The sequence below is a fragment of the Oryctolagus cuniculus genome, chromosome 19 (genome assembly GCF_964237555.1).
Source record: "Oryctolagus cuniculus chromosome 19, mOryCun1.1, whole genome shotgun sequence".
NCBI lineage: Eukaryota > Metazoa > Chordata > Mammalia > Lagomorpha > Leporidae > Oryctolagus > Oryctolagus cuniculus.
The window spans coordinates 20,967,919-20,987,656 of record NC_091450.1 but is presented as its reverse complement, the minus strand read 5'-3'; the positions used below and the strand labels follow the sequence as shown (position 1 = coordinate 20,987,656).

The following is a 19,738-nucleotide window of genomic DNA, read 5'->3' as shown; positions in this document are numbered from 1 at the left end:
ATAAAGGATGCTAACATCAAAGACAGTGGTTTTACCCATTAAACCACAATCTGGCCCCTTACGTTTGCATGTTATATAAAAATGTTTAGAAGTAGTGCCTGTGGTATGGCCATTTGGCCTAGCGATTAGGGATCCTGCATCCTAGATCTGAGTACCTGAGTTTGAACTCTGACTCCTGATTCTAGTTAATTACTAATGCAGACCCTGAGAGACAACAGTGACAATAATTGAGTCTCTGCCACCTATATGAGACCTGGATTGAGTTTCCTCTCTGGGGAGTCAGTCAGTGTGGGGAGCTCTCAGTCCACCTGCTGTCTCTTACAACTAGGAAAACAGAGAAAGAGCGTTTGGATATATAAACACTATGTAAGTTTTAAGTTAATGGTAATGTGAGGGCTGAACTTCTGAAGACCTTGCATTCAAATGTCCATAATTCAACAAAAAACATGCAAAAATGGACAGGCACTTCACTTTACTGTTTGTAGTTGGTTTTACCATGTGGCTAATGTGAACAGACCTGACAATTGATTAGGTCCAGCAGCCTTAAAATTGTGTAATTCTTAATATAAACTCTGTAGTGAAGCATATCACTTCATATTCTGTGTTTCAAGTGAGGCTAAAATTTGTTGCAGTTATTAAAAATTATTGTCACAAATTCAAGTTTAATTAAAAAACATAATCCTATGAGTAATTAGACTCACTGGAACCACTGGCATTTATACAGATTTATACATATTCTGATTGACATTAAATAACCATTTTATCACAACACTCCCTCCTGGTGCCAGACAACTTTCTAGACTTTATGTGCTAGCTGTGAGACACTCTGCCCTTTTGTGTTCTCCCTTCAGTGAGAGTTTCAACTCCCTTTTCTTTCTTCTAGAATACTGCATGCTCAATATGGGGAATTAATCCAACCAAGAAACGGTTCAGTTGATGAAACACCGAAAATGTCAGCGGGCCAGATGCTTCTGGTAGCATTTGATGGAATGTTTGCCCAAGTTGAAACTGCGTTTGGCTTATTAGTTGAAAAGGTAATATTAACTTGTTTTATGAATATTGTGCCATAAAGTAAAGTGGTTGTTCACTGTGTGAAGAATGGAGGAGTGATCTTCTTTTCTTTCATTTATAGTTAAACAAGATGGAAATTCCTGTAGCATGGCGAAAGATCGACATCATAAGGGAAGCCAGGAGTACCCAAGTTAATTTTTTTGATGATGATAATCACCGGCAGGTCTTAGAAGAGATATTCTTTCTAAAAAGACTACAGACAATTAAGGAATTTTTCAAGCTCTGCGGTACCTTTTCTAAAACGTTGTCAGGTAATAGTCTACATTTAAATGTTTGTGGTATGGTATTTTGGAAGGGTTGGAGTAGGGCCAATTCGATTGTATATTCATAAAGGCTTAAGTGCATTATATAAGCATTATCACAGTATTTTATTCTTGTATGAGATAGTTGAAGAAAGTTCTGCTTTTTCAGGATCAAGCTCACCTGAAGATCAGAATACCGTGAATGGTCCTGTACAGATGGTCAGTGTGAAAACCCTGTTTAGAAATTCTTGCTTCAGTGAAGACCAGATGGCCAAGCCTATCAAAGCCTTCACAGCGGACTTTGTGAGGCAGCTCTTGATAGGGCTACCCAACCAAGCCCTTGGACTCACACTGTGCAGTTTTATCAGTGCTCTGGGTGTGGACATCATTGCTCAAGTGGAAGCAAAGGATTTTGGTGCTGAAAGCAAAGTGTCTGTTGATGATCTGTGTAAGAAAGCAGTGGAGCACAACATCCAGATCGGGAAGTTCTCGCAGTTGGTCATGAACAGGGCCACTGTGTTAGCGAGCTCCTACGACACCGCCTGGAAGAAGCATGATCTGGTGCGCAGGTTGGAAACCAGTATTTCTTCTTGCAAGACAAGTCTGCAGCGGGTTCAGCTGCATATTGCCATGTTTCAGGTAAGGGGTTTTCTTAAGAGTGTATTTTTCTGTCTTTCTGACCTCCTTTCTGTCTTCCTTTCTTGACAGGCAGAGTTAGACAGTGAGAGAGAGAGACAGAGAGAAAGGTCTTCCTTTTGCCGTTGGTTCACCCCCCCGATGTGGCACGTTGCGGCTGGCACACTGTGCCGATCAGGAGCCAGGTGCTTCTCCTGGTCTCCCATGTGGGTGCAGGACCCAAACACTTGGGCCATCCTCCACTGCACTCCCTGGCCACAGCAGAGAGCTGGCCTGGAAGAGGGGCAACCAGCACAGAACCAGCGCCCCAACCGGGACTAGAACCCGGAGTGCTGGCACCGCAGGCGAAGGATTAGCCTAGCAAGCCCCAGCGCCAGCCTTAAGAGTATATTTTTATCAGCATAGGAAACTTGAAAAATGGGTAGAATTAATGTAAAGCAATCAAGGAGGGAAAATTTTAAGCTCCCTCAACTGTGCCAACACAGAGCTAACTCCCCTTTCCAGTTCTTCCTCGTTTGTTTTCTGTGTGGCTAAGGATATTTGGTGTTTACAGTTTGTGTTCTTTGAATTTTTCCCTGATAGCTGCATGGCAAGCATTACCTGCATCATTAAATATTGTTTGTAAATTAGTTTCTAATGGTTGAATATATTCATTGTGCAAATAAGCTTCCTATATTGTTGAACACAATAAGTAAGTTTTTTTCTAAAACATTTCTTTTTCTCTGATGCTCTAACGATAAGGATGCAGAGTCAGGTGTAATTTCTGGAAGCCTGTTTTTGATACTTAGTGTCAGGACAGTGCGCAGACTTGGAGGTGAGGTAAATTTAGATTCAGACTAGACACAGGTGTGCAGGGGTGACTTACCCACCCCGAGTTCTGATTTCCTTCTCTGCAGAGTGTGTGCGATGCCTCTTTCATAGGCCATTGACTTTGAACATAAGAATCTGTGAAGACACTGTGCTTACTGTAAATTCCAGCTGTTTTTCTTTCTCTCTTCTTTATCAGATGTACGCTTCAGTATTATTAATAGCTTCAAACAGATTGTAAGGCGTGGGGTCATTGGGGAATCTATGTTCTAGAATATGTTCTGGCATAAACAATGGTTACTTAATGTCAATTGTATTGAAGCTACTTCCCAATGGTGGAATTGTTGATTTTTAGCTCAAAAAGAAGGAAACCAATGTATTTCCTTCTCTTTGCAATGTTATTAGTTTTCTTACACTGTAAATTAAAATAATAATCAGGCTAATAAGGTTTTTTATATGTTAATCCTATTTACAGCACATTGGGAGAATTTGGGGAGTGTATTTTATTCAAAAAAATGTTTAATGCATACAGGCTTTTTACATTTTTCGGGTATTATTTCTGCAAAATAACACCGTAACAAATTTTTAAAATTTTTTTACCTGAACACATTTTAAACTATGCACAAAGTAGAACTTTTAAATTGTGGCTCAAATGTTGCTTGTCTTTAACAGCATACAGGGTGACTACATGCTCTTCCCAGCCATCTGATCTTGCCATCGCTTCAGGGTCCTATGTTTGGAGAGTTCTCTCTTGTGACTGCTGCTGTGTTTCTTTCCGTCTTCTCAGTCTGAGCACTGGATAAACTACCACTGTCCACCCTGCTGCCCTCCCCAGCCACCTCCAGCTTTATCCTCTAAAACTTAGCACTGAAAGATTTTCAGAATTACTGTTTTTTTTAAAAGATTTATTGATTTATTTGAAAGAGTTACACAGAGAGAGGAGAGGTAGAGAGAGAGGTCTTCCATCTGATGGTTCACTCTCCAACTGGCTGCAGTGGCCGGAGCTGCGCCGATCAGGAGCAAGGAGCCAGGAGCTTCTCCCGGGTCTCCCACAAGGGTGCAGGGGCCATCTTCTGCTTTCCCAGGCCATAGCAGAGAGCTGGATTGGAAGTGGAGCAGCCAGGTCTTGAACCGGCGCCCATATAGGATGCCAGCACTTCAGGCCAGGGCGTAAACCCACTGTGCCACAGCGCCAGCCCTCAGAATTATTATTAAAATATGGTGTATTAGTGATTCCAGACATTTACTAGCCATTCCGTACTTCAGGAAGATCTCGTGTGAATGTGACTCTAGTGGTTTTTCTATTACTCCTCCCTGCCCAGCCCCCACTGTTTGCTGCAACAAGATTTTTTTCTCTTCTCTCATTTCTAACTTGTACTTCCTTTTCCTTATGTAGGTGATTTTATTATGTTCCCTTGTTTTTGAACAGTGGCAACATGAAGATCTGCTTATCAACAGACCCCAGGCCATGTCAGTCACCCCTCCCCCTCGGTCTGCTATCCTAACCAGCATGAAGAAGAAACGGCACACTCTGAGCCAGATTGAAACTTCCATTGCAACAGTCCAGGTGTGTTTTGTCAGCTCTTCCTTCCAGCATCTTATAGAAATACCTTACACTATAATTGTTTTGCTGTGTTGTTTGGTGTGTATGTTTGTCCCTGGATTCTAAGCCAGAGGAACATAAACTTCTTGGTACTTTTAGTTTTAATTTTTAGTTTTTCTTACCCTTCAAGGTAATTGAATCTTATAATAGCAGTTATATTTTGAACCAGGAGCAGAACATACTGAGTATTTTAGGTTTTTGCTTAATTTGATAATTACTATGCCTTAACACATTAACACATAAGGGGAACCTTAGTGATTGATAAAACTTGGGAATACTGCTTTATTTTCTGAAATGGATGCAAGCAATTACATCTGGTTAATACCATCTAAGAAGCTTAGGCATATCTAACAATGTGTGGATAATGGTGGTTGTGTTTTTTTTTTTTGTTTGTTTGTTTGTTTGTTTATGTCTGAGAAGCAAGAGGTGCAGGCATTGTGGTGCAACAGATTAAGCTGTTGCTGCTGTTGGCTCCCTTCTCAGTAGCTGCATATTTTCAGTCTGGTTTCTTGCTAGTGCACTTGAGAGGCAGCACACGGTGGTCTGCTTGGGTCCTTGCCTCTCATTTGGGAGACCAGAGATCTTCATCCAAATTTCCTTCATGGGTGGCAAGGGCCCAGGGACTTGGACCATGTTCTGCTACTTTTCCCAGGCTGTTAGTAGGAAGCTAGGTCAAAAGTGGAGCACCAGGACACAAACTGAGATGCCAGCATCTCAAGTGACAGATTTACTGCTATACCACAACACCTGTAAATAAATATTTAAATAAATAGATGGCTTCTGGACTGGTGCTGTGGTGCAGCGGGTTAAAGCCCTGGCCTGAAGCACTGGCATCCCATATGGGTGCCGGTTCTAGTCCCGGCTGCTCCTCTTCTGATCCAGCTCTCTTCTGTGTCCTGGGATAGCAGTGAAAGATGGCCCAACCCCTTGGGACCCTGCACCCACATGGGAGATCCAGAGGAAGTTCCTGGCTCCTGGCTTCATATTGGCTCAGATATGGCCTTTGCAGCCATCTGGGGAGTGAGCCAGCAGATGAAAGACCTCTCTCTCTGTCTCTACCTCTCTGTAATTCTGTCTTTGAAATAAATAAAATAAATCTTAAAAAAATAAATAAATGGCCTCAATAAATAAATACTTCAAAAAAAAAAAAAAGCAGTTGACTTGAACCAGCACTCTGATGTGGGTTCCTGGCATTACATTCAGTGGCTTAATCTGCTGCCCCACAATACTGACCATTGTTGACAAAATTTTTTTTTAAAGATTTATTTTATTTATTTGAAAGAGTTAGAGAGGTAGAGACAGAGAGGTCTTCCATCTGCTGGTTCACTCCCCAGATGGCCACAACAGTCGGAGCTGCGCCAATCTGAAGGCAGGAGCCAGGAGCTTCTTCTGGGTTTCCCACATGGGTGCAGGGGCCCAAGGACTTGGGTCATCTTTTATTGCTTTCCCAGGCCATAGCAGAGAGCTGGATCTGAAGTGGAGCAAGCGGGAACTAGAACCGGCACCCATATGGGATGCCAGGACTTCAGGCCAAGGCTTTAACCTGCTGCGCCGAAGCTCCAGCCCCAACAAAATTTCTTAAGCTAAATATTTGGACTAGTGATAAATCTCTCCCCCTCACTGGTCCTAATCATGGTTATGTATAATTTCATAATGTATATTCTTTATACTCCGTGACTGACATTTTTCTGTTTTTACAAATTAATAGTAGAATAATATAAACTGTTATTCTGTAATATTTACAAATCTTGTAATTAGACTTCTTTGGTGATAATTCTTTGAAGATTGAAATGATGTTCCTACATAATTTATTAGCCAGAAAAGATGGCTTTCAATTTATAAGAATGAACTTTTGGCTATTCTTTTGTTTGCACAGACCTCAAAAATTTGAGAGAAAAGGAGGAGAGAATGTTAGTGGTGGGTAACACATATTAACTCAGTAGGAATTTAGTGTTGCAGGTTTTTTTCTTTTCTTAAGATCATTTTATTTTAAAATGAAAATGAAACTTATGCAGATTTTAAGGCAGCAGGCTGAAAGTCAGTTATCACTTCTCCAGACATGTGTCACCTTAAATATTCAAAGTGAAATCAAGATTGACTGTAAAAATCGATTATAAAAGATGTGCTCTAAATAACATATATCACAACCAGCTTCATTTGAATTTCCCTTGTATTATATAAAATGCTTGATAGGAAACTGAAAATGTCATAAACAGTCACCAAGATTCTGCTGGCTTTTCCAGGAGAAACTAGCAGCACTGGAAGCAAGTATTGAGCAGCGACTCAAATGGGCAGGGGGTGCCAACCCTGCATTGGCACCTGTACTACAAGATTTTGAAGCAACAATAGCTGAGAGAAGAAATCTTGTCCTTAAAGAGAGCCAGAGAGCAAGTCAGGTATTGTGACTCCTGTGTCCTGTCTTTGTGTTCAGTTTCAGGATGATACAGCTGAGTGGAAGTCACCTATGAGGTGACCATGGGGAGCCCGGGTGACCACGCTCCAGCTCTCAGCACTGGAGGAGGGCCTGACAGGGGTCCCTGAGGCTGAGCTCATAGCCCGTTACTTCCCTAGGCTGCTCTTGCCTGCCAATTAAATGGATTCAGCCTCTGTTGAAAAGTAAATTTGATTTAATTCCGTATTTGTCGAAGGCTCTGTTATGTGCAATTAAAGTCAACTAAATGTTGGAAGAGATATTTGTAGTACTCCACGTGGCAATAAAATGTCTTACGAGTATGTGCTCTTCCAGAGGCTGTGAACTGACCTTGTTGTGACTGAAAAACAAACACAACCCACCCCCCACTTCCAAAAAGCAAAACTGTTATGGGAATTTTCAACCTGGTATAATTTTAGACTAATATAATGATAACTTTACCTCATGTACATATCACCAACATTTAGTCATTGTCAACAGGAGTCCTGTCTTATTTCAGCTATATTCCCTATCCAGTATTTAATGGAAATCTCAGATACTGTATCATTGTCTGAATATTTCCTTATGTGCCTGATAAGATCAGAACTTTTTTTTTTTTTTGAGATTTATTTATTTTATTTAAAAGTCAGTGTTACACAGAGAAAGGAGAGGCAGAGAGAGAGAGAGGTTTTCCATCCGCTAGTTCATTCTCAATTGGTCGCAATGGCCGGAGCTGCGCTGATCTGAAACGAGGAGCCAGGAGCTTCTTCCAGGTCTCCCACGTGGGTGCATGGACCCAAGGACTTGGGCCATCTTCTACTGCTTTCCCAGGCCATAGCAGAGAGCTGGATCAGAAGTGGAGCAGCCAGGACTCGAACCAGCGCCCCTATGGAATGTCAGCACTGCAGGCCAGAGCGTGAACCTGCTGCTCCTCAGCGCCAGCCTCCAGATCAGAACTTTTTAAGAACAGAACCATGAGCCGGCGCCGTGGCTCACTAGGCTAATCCTCTGCCTTGCGGCACCGGCACACCGGGTTCTAGGCCCGATCAGGGCGCCGGATTCTGTCCCAGTTGCCCCTCTTCCCAGGCCAGCTCTCTGCTGTGGCCAAGGGAGTGCAGTGGAGGATGGCCCAAGTGCTTGGGCCCTGCACCCCATGGGAGACCAGGATAAGTACCTGGCTCCTGCCATCAGATCAGTACGGTGCGCCAGCCACGGCGGCCATTGGAGGGTGAACCAATGGCAAAGGAAGACCTTTCTCTCTGTCTCTCTCTCTCACTGTCCGCTCTGCCTGTCAAAAAAAAAAAAAAAAAAAAAAAAAGAACAGAACCATGAAACTGTTAATCATACCTTCAATAATGTGCTTAAAATTGCCAAATATCCAGTTAGTCTTTTGTAATCTTGCGTATAGTTAGGCAAGAGTAGAAGTAGATGGGGAACACTATAGTACAAATGTTTCCTGAAATCTGGATACTGTATAGGATTGCACCTGAATATGATGATAGTTTTGTTAGGAGATAACTTTTCTGTGTGAAAACAGCCATAGGGAAGAAATACGTACCTGATCATTCTTAGGTGCTGTTGGCCGTCTCACACCTTATAAAATCAATAAAATTGAAAATGTGCATTTTGTGAGAATTTGACCTGCTTTTCAAGAGTTGGACATTATCAGATCCAAGTCTATAATTGAGTAGGTAATTTATTTCCTGTGTCATTAATTGTCTTTACTCTGGTGCTTCCCGTTTCTGTCTTCACAGGTCACCTTTCTTTGCAGCAATATCATTCATTTTGAAAGTTTACGAACAAGAACTGCAGAAGCCTTAAACTTGGACGCTGCATTATTTGAACTAATCAAACGGTGCCAGCAAATGTGTTCATTTGCATCACAGTTTAACAGTTCAGTCTCTGAGTTAGAGCTTCGTTTATTACAGAGAGTGGTGAGTCTTGAGTCTTGGGTAGAAATAAAGAGATGTGGTGATTAAAATAAGACCAGTGTTACATGGGCACCTGATTAATTCAGTCATTCAGATTCAGTTTATATATACTGAACACCACTATTGTAGGTAGAATGTTGTTAGAAAGATTAAGTCCTGCTTTTATCCTTCAAAGCATTTATTATTTTAATAATGAATGAAAAAATGAAAAGGATTCTTAGACATAGCCAAGGTGCTATGGCAGTTCAGAAGGGAGGAGAAAGGCAGGGTATAGCAAATGGTTCAGAGGCATTGAAAATAGCATGATAGAAAGAGGAACTAGTAGAAAATGAACGCTGGAAAGGTGAGGTAAGTCCGGAAATAGCAACTTGTACATTCGGTATTTGTATTTCACGGAAAAGCTTTAGGTTATGTGTTAACCTCTGCTTTAATTTCTAAGAGAATGAGTTAGAGACCTGGATGAGAATTATCTTTGTCATTCCAGGTATATGCCTCAGGTCTTAAACTTGAAGTAATTGTATTCTGTATGATTATGTAGAAAAGTTGAAAATATTCATCTATATTTCATAGATTGTTGAACAGGTTAAATACTATCTTTATAGGTGATCAAGCCTTTGCAACTAAGGTTCTTTTTTTTATCAGCTTGAGTTACTAGTATCTTTGATAATGATGATGAAGGGACTTTTAAATTATTCTGATCCTTAGTGCTTGTTCTACTTAGGACACCAGTCTTGAACATCCTATTGGCAGCTCTGAGTGGCTTTTGTCAGCACACAAGCAGTTGACCCAGGATATGTCTACCCAGAGGACAATTCAGACCGAGAAAGAGCAACAAATAGAAACAGTCTGTGAAACAATTCAGAATCTGGTCGATAACATAAAGACGGTGCTCACTGGTCATAACCGGCAGCTTGGAGACGTCAAACATCTCCTCAAAGCAATGGCTAAGGTAAGACTAGCCACCAGCACACGTTCACTGCCCCTGTTTTATAAGATTACAAGTGGTCTCCTGATATAAATAGAGTGACATTTTGTAAACAGTTTCTCTCAAGTCACAGCTTTCAGTTTGTAACTTAATTTGTGTTTAATTAACAGCAGTATTCTGATTTTTGTATATAGCGGAACTGAGACTTAAAAGAATTGGTTTATTCACTCTGACATAACTTGTAATAGAACAGACATGAACCCAGTCTGAATGTTGAGATCTTCAGCTTCTCTTCCTCCTCCCCATCTTGTAGGGTTCACAGATTAAAAACATAGTGAGACTTTTGTGGCCGGCGCCACGGCTCAGTAGGCTAATCCTCCGCCTTGCGGCACCGGCACACTGGGTTCTAGTCCCGGTCGGGGTGCCAGATTCTGTCCTGGTTGCCCCTCTTCCAGGCCAGCTCTCTGCTGTGGCCCAGGGATGCGGTGGAGGATGGCCCAGGTGCTTGGGCCCTGCACCCCACGGGAGACCAGGATAAGCACCTGGCTCCTGCCTTCGGATAGGCGCGGTGCACTAGCCGCAGTGCGCCAGCCACGGCGGCCATTGGAGGGTGAACCAATGGCAAAGGAAGACCTTTCTCTCTGTCTCTGTCTCTCTCACTGTCTACTCTGCCTGTCAAAAGAAAAAAAAAAAAAACCATAAAAACATAGTGAGACTTTTGAAGTCAAATCAGGAGTCTGCATTAGCCGTCTGGCGACTGCCTTCTCATAACACAAGTCCAGAACAGACAACTCTGCGTTGCTGTGGTGGAGGGTTTTAAAAGGGAAAACCTGCTTTTTATCAGTCATTTAATTATGCATGCGGGCTTATGCATGCAGAAAGGAGACATATAGCAAGGAGAAGCAGTTAGCCAATCAGCTAGTTTCTTTGTAACCTTATTGAAAAATACAACAATTCAGTTATTTAATTGTTCCTGGTTGGGGTCAAGCATGGTGTCACTTACCTGGGTGCCACCTGTGTTATCTTGTGGCTGCAGCCGGGAGTAGACAGGAGAAATCAGTCTGGTGGCCTTGGCCATTATCAAGCAAGCAGAGGTCCAGAAGTCAGAAGTGGTCCAGTTATAAATGAACATTTATCTTTTATGAAGAATAGGCCCTGTTTTTAAAACAACCAGTCAGGATAATCTGTAGTCTAAAACCACCTGGGTGTGCTATACCACGTAGACTGTTTAAACTTTTGAGTCACCAGTTACAATCTAAATCCCCAAACTTGTTCCCAGCATTCTACATAGACCAGTTAGTTTATAAGGAAACTGAGCAGCCAGAAAAAGCTAAATGAGTTCATCATCACAGAATAGTCATTTTAGAATTTGTTTCTACTTCGAATTTGCTGGGAACAGAGTTCCTGTACAAAAGAAGTTGGACTGTAATAAGCAGATTAAACACGTTGCTATTTGAAGTATTTATTATCTCCTAACCAGCAAGTGACTATCGTGAGAGTAATTACTTAGAGAAATTAATCTTTAATACATTGATTTTAGGATGAAGAAGCTGCTCTGGCAGATGGTGAAGATGTTCCCTATGAGAACAGTGTTAGGCAGTTTTTGGGTGAATATAAATCATGGCAAGACAACATTCAGACAGTTCTGTTCACGTTAGTTCAGGCTATGGGTCAGGTTCGAAGTCAAGAACATGTGGAAATGCTCCAGGAAATCACTCCCACCTTGAAAGAACTGAAAACACAAAGTCAGAGGTAAGAATGCCTTCTGGCCAAAACATACCTGTTATAATGAATTTGTCTCTTGATTTGATTTTTTTTTTTTCAGTTCATATTTGTGTAAGTGATTGTCTGATAAAGCATTTCATAAATAAGCCCTTTTTATTTTGTATTTCAGTATCTATAATAACTTAGTGAGTTTTGCATCACCATTAGTCACCGATGCAACAAACGAATGTTCCAGTCCAACATCATCTGCTACTTACCAGCCTTCTTTTGCTGCAGGTAAGAGAAGACTTGAATCTTGGTCTTATAATATTCTACACACAAGTGTTTTATATATTTATACTGAAGCACTTTTTAAAAATAAATATTATTTGAAAGAGTTACAGAGGCAACGAGAGAGAGGGAGTGAGAGATCTTCTGTCTGCTGGTTCACTCCCCAAGTGGCTACAACCACCAGAGCTGAGCCTATCTGACGCCAAGATCCAGGAGCTCCTTCCTGGCCCCCCATGTGGGTGCAGGGGCCCAAATATTTGGGACATCTTTCACTGCTTTCCTAGGTGTATTAGCAGGGAGCTGAATTAGAAGTGGAGCAGCCATGACTCAAACCAACAGCCATATGGGATGCCAGCACTGCAGGTGGCGACTTTACCTTCTAAGCCACAGCACCGGCCCCTACTTAAGCACATTTTAAAGAGCTTCCTTAAACCATCAGGAAGGGTTAAATTTTACCCTGAGCATTTTTGGCTTATCTTTTAACATAGTCATCTGAGAGGGTAAAATACTGTAAATATATAATCTTTAAAAATTCATTTTATGATTTTTTAATTATATGCTTATATATATATTTATATATATGTTTAGAAAAATACCTAGAAAAGGTTATGGTTCTATTTCAACTAGAGGTATTTTACACTGTGTATTTGTTGATGTATTTCTCTGCATGTTTGTATACACATAAACACACGCTAGAATCTTTCTGTGAATGCAGTGTTTATTGCCTTTTCCCACTTACTGGTAAATTAGTAATTTCCCTGTCATTCAACAGTCTTGAAGATTTACTTAATGGCCATTTTTTTTTTTTTTAATGATTTATTTATTTGAAAGCATCACAGAGAAGGAGGGACAGATCTTCCAACTGCTGGTTCACTCCTCAGATGGCCGCAATTTCTAAGGCTGAGCAAAGCCAAAGCCAGGAGCTTCACGTGGGTTTTAGGGCCCAAACACTTGGAACATTATCCATTGCTTTTCCCAAGCCAATAGCAGGGAGCTAGGTTGGAAGTAGAGCAGCTGGTACTTGAACCAGTGTCAGTGTCATAGGTGGCAACTTTACCTGCTACTCCACAATGTAGGCCCCTTAATCACCAAATTTAATATGCCATTCTGTGGCTGCCATTATTAACCTTCCATTGTTGGACAGTTAAGATGTTGATGTTTCTTTTTTTTAAGATTATTTATTTATTTGAGAGGTAGAGTTACAGACAGGGAGAGGGAGAGAGAGAAAAGTCTTCCATCTGCTGGTTCACTCCCCAGTTGGCTGCAACAGCTGGAGCTGAGCTGATCTGAAGCCAGGAGCCTGGAGCTTCCTCTGGGTCTCTCACACGGGTGCAGGAGCCCAAGCACTTGGGCCATCTTGTACTGCATCCCATGTGGGCTCTGGTTCATGTCCCAGCTGCTCCATTTCCAATCCAGCTCCCTACTAATGGCCTGCAAAAACAGTGGAAGATGGTCCAAGTGTTTGGGCCTCTGCCAACCACGTGGAAGACCCAGATGAAGCTCCTGACTTCAGCCTGGCCCAGCTTTGGATGCTGAGGCCATTGAGGGGGTGAGTCAGCAGGTAGAAGATGTCTATCCTGCTCTATAATTCTGACTTCCAAAATAAATAAATAAAACTTTTTAAAAAATTTTATGTATTAATGAGGTTCAGTCCTCAAATGCTCTCAACAACCAGGACTGGGCTCAGCCTTCTGCCAAATCCTGGCATTGGTAACTCAATCCAGGTCTCCCACGGGGATGGCAGAGACCCAGTCAGTTACTTGGCCATCACCCACTGCCTTCAGAATCTGCCTTAGTAGGAAGCTAGAGTTAGGAGCATAGCCCGGCATTGAACCCAGGCATTCTGATAGAGGAGGCAGGCATCTTAACATTAGGCCTAGTGAACGCCCACTCCTGTAGTTGACTATTTAATTTGGCATATTTGCACCGTCATCTATCTCCTATTGTCCTCTTTGCCCCAATTTTCTATTTACTTGTGAATTGAGAGATCGATTCTTTCTTTGTAGCAGTCCGGAGCAACACTGGCCAGAAGACTCAGCCTGATGTGATGTCACAGAATGCCCGAAAGCTGGTTCAGAAAAATCTTGCTACATCAGCAGATACTCCACCAAGTGCCATTCCAGGAACTGGAAAGAGTGTTGCTTGTAGTCCTAAAAAGGCTGTCAGAGATCCTAAAACTGGGAAAGGTAGTAAGTTATAACAGGGATACTTCACATTTTATACAAAAAGGTGGTTTGACTTACCCATGTTTCCATTGTTTCATAGCTGTGCAAGAAAGAAACTCATATGCAGTGAGTGTGTGGAAGAGAGTGAAAGCCAAGCTAGAGGGCCGGGATGTTGATCCCAACAGGAGGATGTCAGTTGCTGAACAGGTAACTTCTTACAATTTAAGCTGCCCATTTGGATGGAAAAGCATAGGTTTAAAGGTCTCACTCGTTTGCGTGGCGGGTCATTAAGAGAGAAGAGTGTGAAGGTTGTGGGTGCAGTGAGGACACAGGACATCTTGGAGGAGCAGGAGTTTGTTACGTATTCTTGAGTCTCAGTGGATGTTTGATGCTGCTATTCTGAAATTTTCTCATTAGTGTTATTAATATTATACAGATTTGAGAATGATTTCTTTTCCCCTGGAAAAGACTTAATAATTGGACTCTAGTGCATCCTCTGGACATAGACATGATTGTTTTATTGTAAAAGAAAGTGTAGCAGAGTCAGAAACAAGTTTTTTAAGCATCCGTTGTGTTGCAGAACGTGCACTGGGTCCTTGTTGGTAGACCACCTCAGCACGTACCCAGTGACTTCACGTCTTTGACTCCAGCAGCACGTGTGAGGTCGGGAGGGCTCACTTTTCAGCTAAGGATCTGTTAAGCTCCGAGGAGTTGCTACTTCCCTAAGACACACGTCTTGTAAGCTGTGGAGTTATGGGAGAAGCCCAGCTTAGTTAACCTCTTTCCACCATGACAGCTACACACCCTTTGGTTGAACAGAAGCTTACTTTTAAACAGTTCATATAGCTTAGATATGAACCATATCCTTTCAGATCTTTTTAATTTATTGCATTTCAGTTTTCCTTTTTGTTCCTTCATTCTTTTTCTCTTCTTCCTTTTTAAAAATCCTCTCAGGTTGTAAGTAGCTTTAAATGCTCCCATATTTTTACAGGTTGACTATGTCATTAAGGAAGCAACTAATCTAGATAACTTGGCTCAGCTGTATGAAGGTTGGACAGCCTGGGTATGAATGGCAAGACAGTAGATGAGTCTGGTTAAGCGAGGTCAGACATCCACCAGAATCCACTCAGCGTCAGGCATCCAAAGCCACACCACAGTCGGTGGTGATGCGACTGGGGGCTTACTCTGAGGAAACCTAGGAAATCTCGGTGCACTAGGAAGTGAATCCCGCAGGACAGCTGCACTCAGGGACACGCCCAACACCATGGCCTGCAACCAGGTCACAGGGGAAAGACGGCAAGCTCACCGCCTGGACACGGAGATTGTCTTTCTGCCTCAGAACAGCTGCAAACGTGTCAGGAGGTAAGCTGCAGGGAGCAATCGGGATGCCGCGGAGCACAGAGTGATCTGGAACTCCATTCCACCTGACCCTGTGTGTGCAATCCAGGAAAACACCCTGCTCAGAAACGGAGAACACTGGGGCCGCGAAGAAACCACAGCCAAGGAAGATTTGATGCATTCAGATTCTCGTGTTACACTTGTTGCTTGGCAACAGTACTGGTTGGGTTGACCAGTAAGTACAAAAAGGCTATGCGATATGAATTTCAGAAATGGACTGAAAATGGAGAGCTATGTAAGAGATACACTACATTGGAAGAACTTACTTCTGAAATGAAGGGAAAAAACACTCCACCATTCCCCCATCTCCCTGCCATTTCCCCATCCCCCTTCTACCTAATCTAGCATGGATTAGCCATTCTTCACATCCACTTTTATTTCAATCCTCATATTTCATATACTTCCATCTTGATGCTGTTAACTTATATTTGGAGCGATAAGCAGAAATTTCTCCAAGACCACTGGTAACATGGAAAACTCAAGGATTGTTTGAAGGTCTCTCAAGGATTGCTTAAAGGTCTGATGATCACATAGAATGTAATTCTGGTCATTTAAGTCATTTCTGTGATTCTATCATGTGCAGTTTCCAGAATTGTCACTGTGCATTCAAAAGTAATGAATCTAACAGACATTTGATTTAATGTACACTCCCCTTTGCTTATAGTGTGCATTTTTGGGAGGTCATTCACATTTTCCCTCTTCTGTGATTGCTGTAGTTTCTTTCATAGAAAGTAGCTAATCTGATGTAATCTTTTACCTTTTTAAAAACCAGGATAGAGTGTGTATTAGAGTTTTACATTGTTGATGACAGATGAAAATAAAGTGATGTTCTGGTGGAGGTAGAGTGAGATCGTTTTAAATTCCGTTTTCTTATTTCATACTTTTAATTTACAAAGTGTAAATTAGAAGTTCTTTAGTTTTCCTGGCATTTTAGGACATGTTTGTGAAACATTAGCCACAGTGAGAACCACCAACATCATTTTATTAAGTTCAGTTACTAGTCTGTAAAGTACCTTACTTTTTGCACAGTTTTAATAGCTTGCTGTTCAGTCAGACATTAGAATGAATTCATGATCAAGGTTCCCTTAAATTTAGCATCGCATTTCAATACTGACTGTATTGTTGATCTAAAATAAATCCATTCTAGAATAGGATTCTTAAAATCACGTATTGACACAAAACAGAACACAATTAAAACCCTAACTGCTTGAGTCCATTTCCCTGCATTTTAGAGATTAGGACAGTGGTCACCCTCTAGCTGCCAGTCTTCACAGACTTGAAAGGTATTAAGGAAAACTTCCACATAGCTCTGGGCCTTTCTGTATTCTTCTGGTTGCCACGTTAGTCGGTAATTCTGAAGTACCCATGAGAGGATGCATTTCAGTATCAGTGCTTTCTTAATACTTTGACAAGCATTGCAAAAAGGATGGTATTTTTGAATATCCATGCATCCAATAGCAAGTTAAGGAACCTAGCACATCAAATTTTATTTTCTTCGTTTATTTTGAACCTTACTTTCACAACCACAACAACCTAGCTGGAATAATAATGCCATATTGTATTTTGCACGCTGCTTTATTTCCTAGAGGCTGTGGGAGCTGTTGGCATTCCTCACTTGATTACCTCTGCTCTCTCAAGATTAAACAGTCTTCAGCAACATTCTTTATTGTCACAAGGAGAAACTTTTATCACAGTGATAAAACCAGCTCATAGTAGTTTGTCCTAGATAGTATTCAGAAGTTGCTTCCTCTTTGGTAGAGAAGGTAAATGAAATAGGTGAATTTTATTGCCTGTGTGTTTCAGGCTTCAGAGGTACCTGGCACCTTATCCAAGAAAAAACAAAACAGCTTTATTTCAAAAACATGTGCCTCTGGTATATTACCCACTTTTATTTTAAACTGGTCCACAGAGAATAGTGTGGCTCCTATGATGCCTATTTGGTTGTTGGGCAGAAAGAAGTGGGTGATGGCTTCAGAGCTCGCTCTTTGCTGCACTCTGGACAAGATCCGAGTCTGTGCTGTCATTTTGTAAGCAGCCTTGCCATTTTGAACTTTGAGAGCCCTTGTCAGTTAGATTAAGAAAATAGGGCCCATATATTGGGGATTATTTTGTAAAATAATGTGAGTGCTCGGGTTTTGAAGTCATCGTTTTTGATAACAATACCTGTGGAAAACCAGGAATCCTCTCCTCAAGCTGCCTCTCTTCCCTCCCTCCCTCTGTCCCTCCCTCCCTCTCTTCCTCCCTCTCTCTCTTTGTCACTCCCTCCACCCCCCTGTACCTCCTTCCCTACCTCCCTTTCTCTCCAAGTTTCAGAGGGTACAGAATTGTCTACACACAACCTCTTCTATTCAAAGTACCCTTGGAAATTGAAGTTTGTTTTGTTTGTTAATATTGCCTGCTTTTTGAGTTGTTTTTTCTACAAAGCTGTAGAGGCTTAGTAGTTTATGGAGCTATTTCTCTTCTGTTTCTTTAGTGTGTCTTATAATTTCTCATTCTCTCTGGCCATGAAGTTCTTCTGTAGTTTGCTAGATGATGATTAAGATTCTTTCATGTCTGACACTTGTGTTGTTTCGAGATCCATGAGATTTCTTTGTGTGAGAACTGATCATCAGGCTCTTGATCTTTCTCTAAATTGCTTTTGTACACCCCAGACCCCAGGTTCAGGGTGAGGGTTTGTAATACAAAGAGAAACTTCCATCACTTCTGCCCTAATACTTGCCTCTATACCTAAACTTAGTAAGTAGTTTTAATATTGTCCAATGTTTGGTGTTATTTGCATTGTTTTCTTGTTTTTGTTTTTTAAATTGTGGTTGTTCTGATGTGTGAAATTTAAGGAAAGAGCCATTTAAAAAAATGCCAAGCAGGGCAATGCAAGTACAGCCAAATATTAAAGTTGATGTGCAATCTTGGGTCCTTTTTCATCGGGGTATTATAGGCAGTACTTTACATCAAAAAGTCTTCCTGGCCTATTTTCCTCCACATTTTTGTAATTACTCTGGGGCTTACTTGTTTTGGCAGTACTAAAATCAAAGGAGCTGGTTCTTCTTCTCCCAATTCTTTTCATACTGAAGCAAGCATCTGCAACTAGCCTGGTAGTCGTGTCAGTGAATGTGTGTTAGCACACTTGAGCATCTTTGTTTTAATGTTCTGTTTTATAGCTTGTTGAACTTGAAAAATGCCCGTAATTTAGAGCTAGGACCCCCCCACCCCCCCAATCAAGGAGGTAGAATAGCTCATGCGAGGGTCACTTAAGAGTAGAATTTGTTTTCAGAATGTGGGTAGTGTTAGAAAGAGTCCTCTTGTGGGGAGGAAGTAGGAGGAATCACAATTTTTTTCAAGTATCAGGGAAAGGGGAAATGTACTGTATTACAAAACCCCCACGGGTTTGTTGCACTTTTCTCTGCTTCTTAGGCCTGGGCAAGGGTTTCACCACGCTTCTTTACAAAGGGCAGACTGACTTGGATTGAGAAAGCTTTGTAGGTTCAAGGGTTAATTGTAGAACACAACCACTTAGGGTCCCTTGCTTTCCATGGGAATTGGGCTGGGCTTGTTAGGAAAATGCTGTTTGTTGTGCTAATGTAAAAATACACAATTAGCTCAATTTTTGAAGATGGTAAACTGAGAATTGCATGTTCTGAAATGCAGACTTTTTTTAGTGTGTTTTTCTTTCAAAACAGGCTGATTATCTTTTATTTTTCTTTGTTTTTTTCCTGACAGTTGAAGTTTCAGCTCCTGTTTAAAGTTACCGTGTCAGTTATTTTTCTGGTTTGAACTTCCCTTATATTTCTACCTGTAATGTCAGTGGCAACGACATCCTATTTCACTTGTTTAGTTTTTAACCCCTCATAAGAGCAAGTTGAGTTTGAACTGAATCTTCCTTGTCCTAATAACATTGTATAAATAGTGGCTTCTCTGTGCAAAAAGGTGGTATTGCCTCCTGATGGACATAATTGTGATTGCATTTAAGATAAAAAGGTGAACAAATCACACCAGCTTCCTGAAAATGTTCATAATGCATCTTTTGGAAAACAAAACACATGCCTACTTTGTGCTATTTGCATTCACATGGCAAAGATTGTATGAAATACCTTTTTCCAAAAAAATAAAAATAAAATAAAGGTTCAGTCTCAAAAGACACGGCATTGAATTTGCTCTGGATTTATTGGTCAGAGTGCATTCTGGAAAGCTCTCCATGCCCTCCCCCCCTTTGTGAAGCACTAATACTTGCAAGTATGAATAATTCTCAAGAAAGTATTTTACTTTCAAAGTAACGATGGAAACTAATGGAAAAGTTCTTAGCATTATAGCCCAGTTCGTTAAGCTGAAGTTTGGCAGTTTTCAAAACTAAAACTCCTGCTGACCATGGTTTGATCATTTCCTGGGTGTGAAAACAGAAAAGATCCAGCTCATTTTTATCCTGAAGATTGCATTTGTTGCTAATAGATTGTGTGAGCAGAATTTGTTCACTGCTTAGTCATCCAGTACATTCCAAAAGATCACATCCTGTCTGTGCAGCACAAAAACAAAGCTCGTGCAGAAGCTAACCACATTCAGG

At 41.3% G+C, this 19,738-nt stretch overlaps 1 protein-coding gene across 3 annotated transcripts in view; it reads left to right on the top strand.

Moving 5' to 3' along the window:
• The window catches only part of SMG1 (SMG1 nonsense mediated mRNA decay associated PI3K related kinase), a 113,051-nt gene extending 93,735 nt beyond the window's left edge, over positions 1–19,316 (top strand). For all 3 annotated transcript variants that reach the window (XM_051847483.2, XM_051847482.2, XM_051847484.2), the window contains 12 exons: positions 884–1,034; positions 1,133–1,322; positions 1,483–1,952; positions 4,186–4,323; positions 6,603–6,755; positions 8,524–8,703; positions 9,422–9,649; positions 11,166–11,377; positions 11,520–11,626; positions 13,627–13,806; positions 13,886–13,992; positions 14,777–19,316. In XM_051847483.2, the coding sequence (XP_051703443.2) occupies positions 884–1,034; positions 1,133–1,322; positions 1,483–1,952; positions 4,186–4,323; positions 6,603–6,755; positions 8,524–8,703; positions 9,422–9,649; positions 11,166–11,377; positions 11,520–11,626; positions 13,627–13,806; positions 13,886–13,992; positions 14,777–14,854 (2,194 nt within the window). In that variant the 3' untranslated portion in view covers positions 14,855–19,316. The remainder of the gene's footprint in view (positions 1–883; positions 1,035–1,132; positions 1,323–1,482; positions 1,953–4,185; positions 4,324–6,602; positions 6,756–8,523; positions 8,704–9,421; positions 9,650–11,165; positions 11,378–11,519; positions 11,627–13,626; positions 13,807–13,885; positions 13,993–14,776) is intronic.
• The last annotated feature ends 422 nt before the right edge of the window (positions 19,317–19,738 follow it).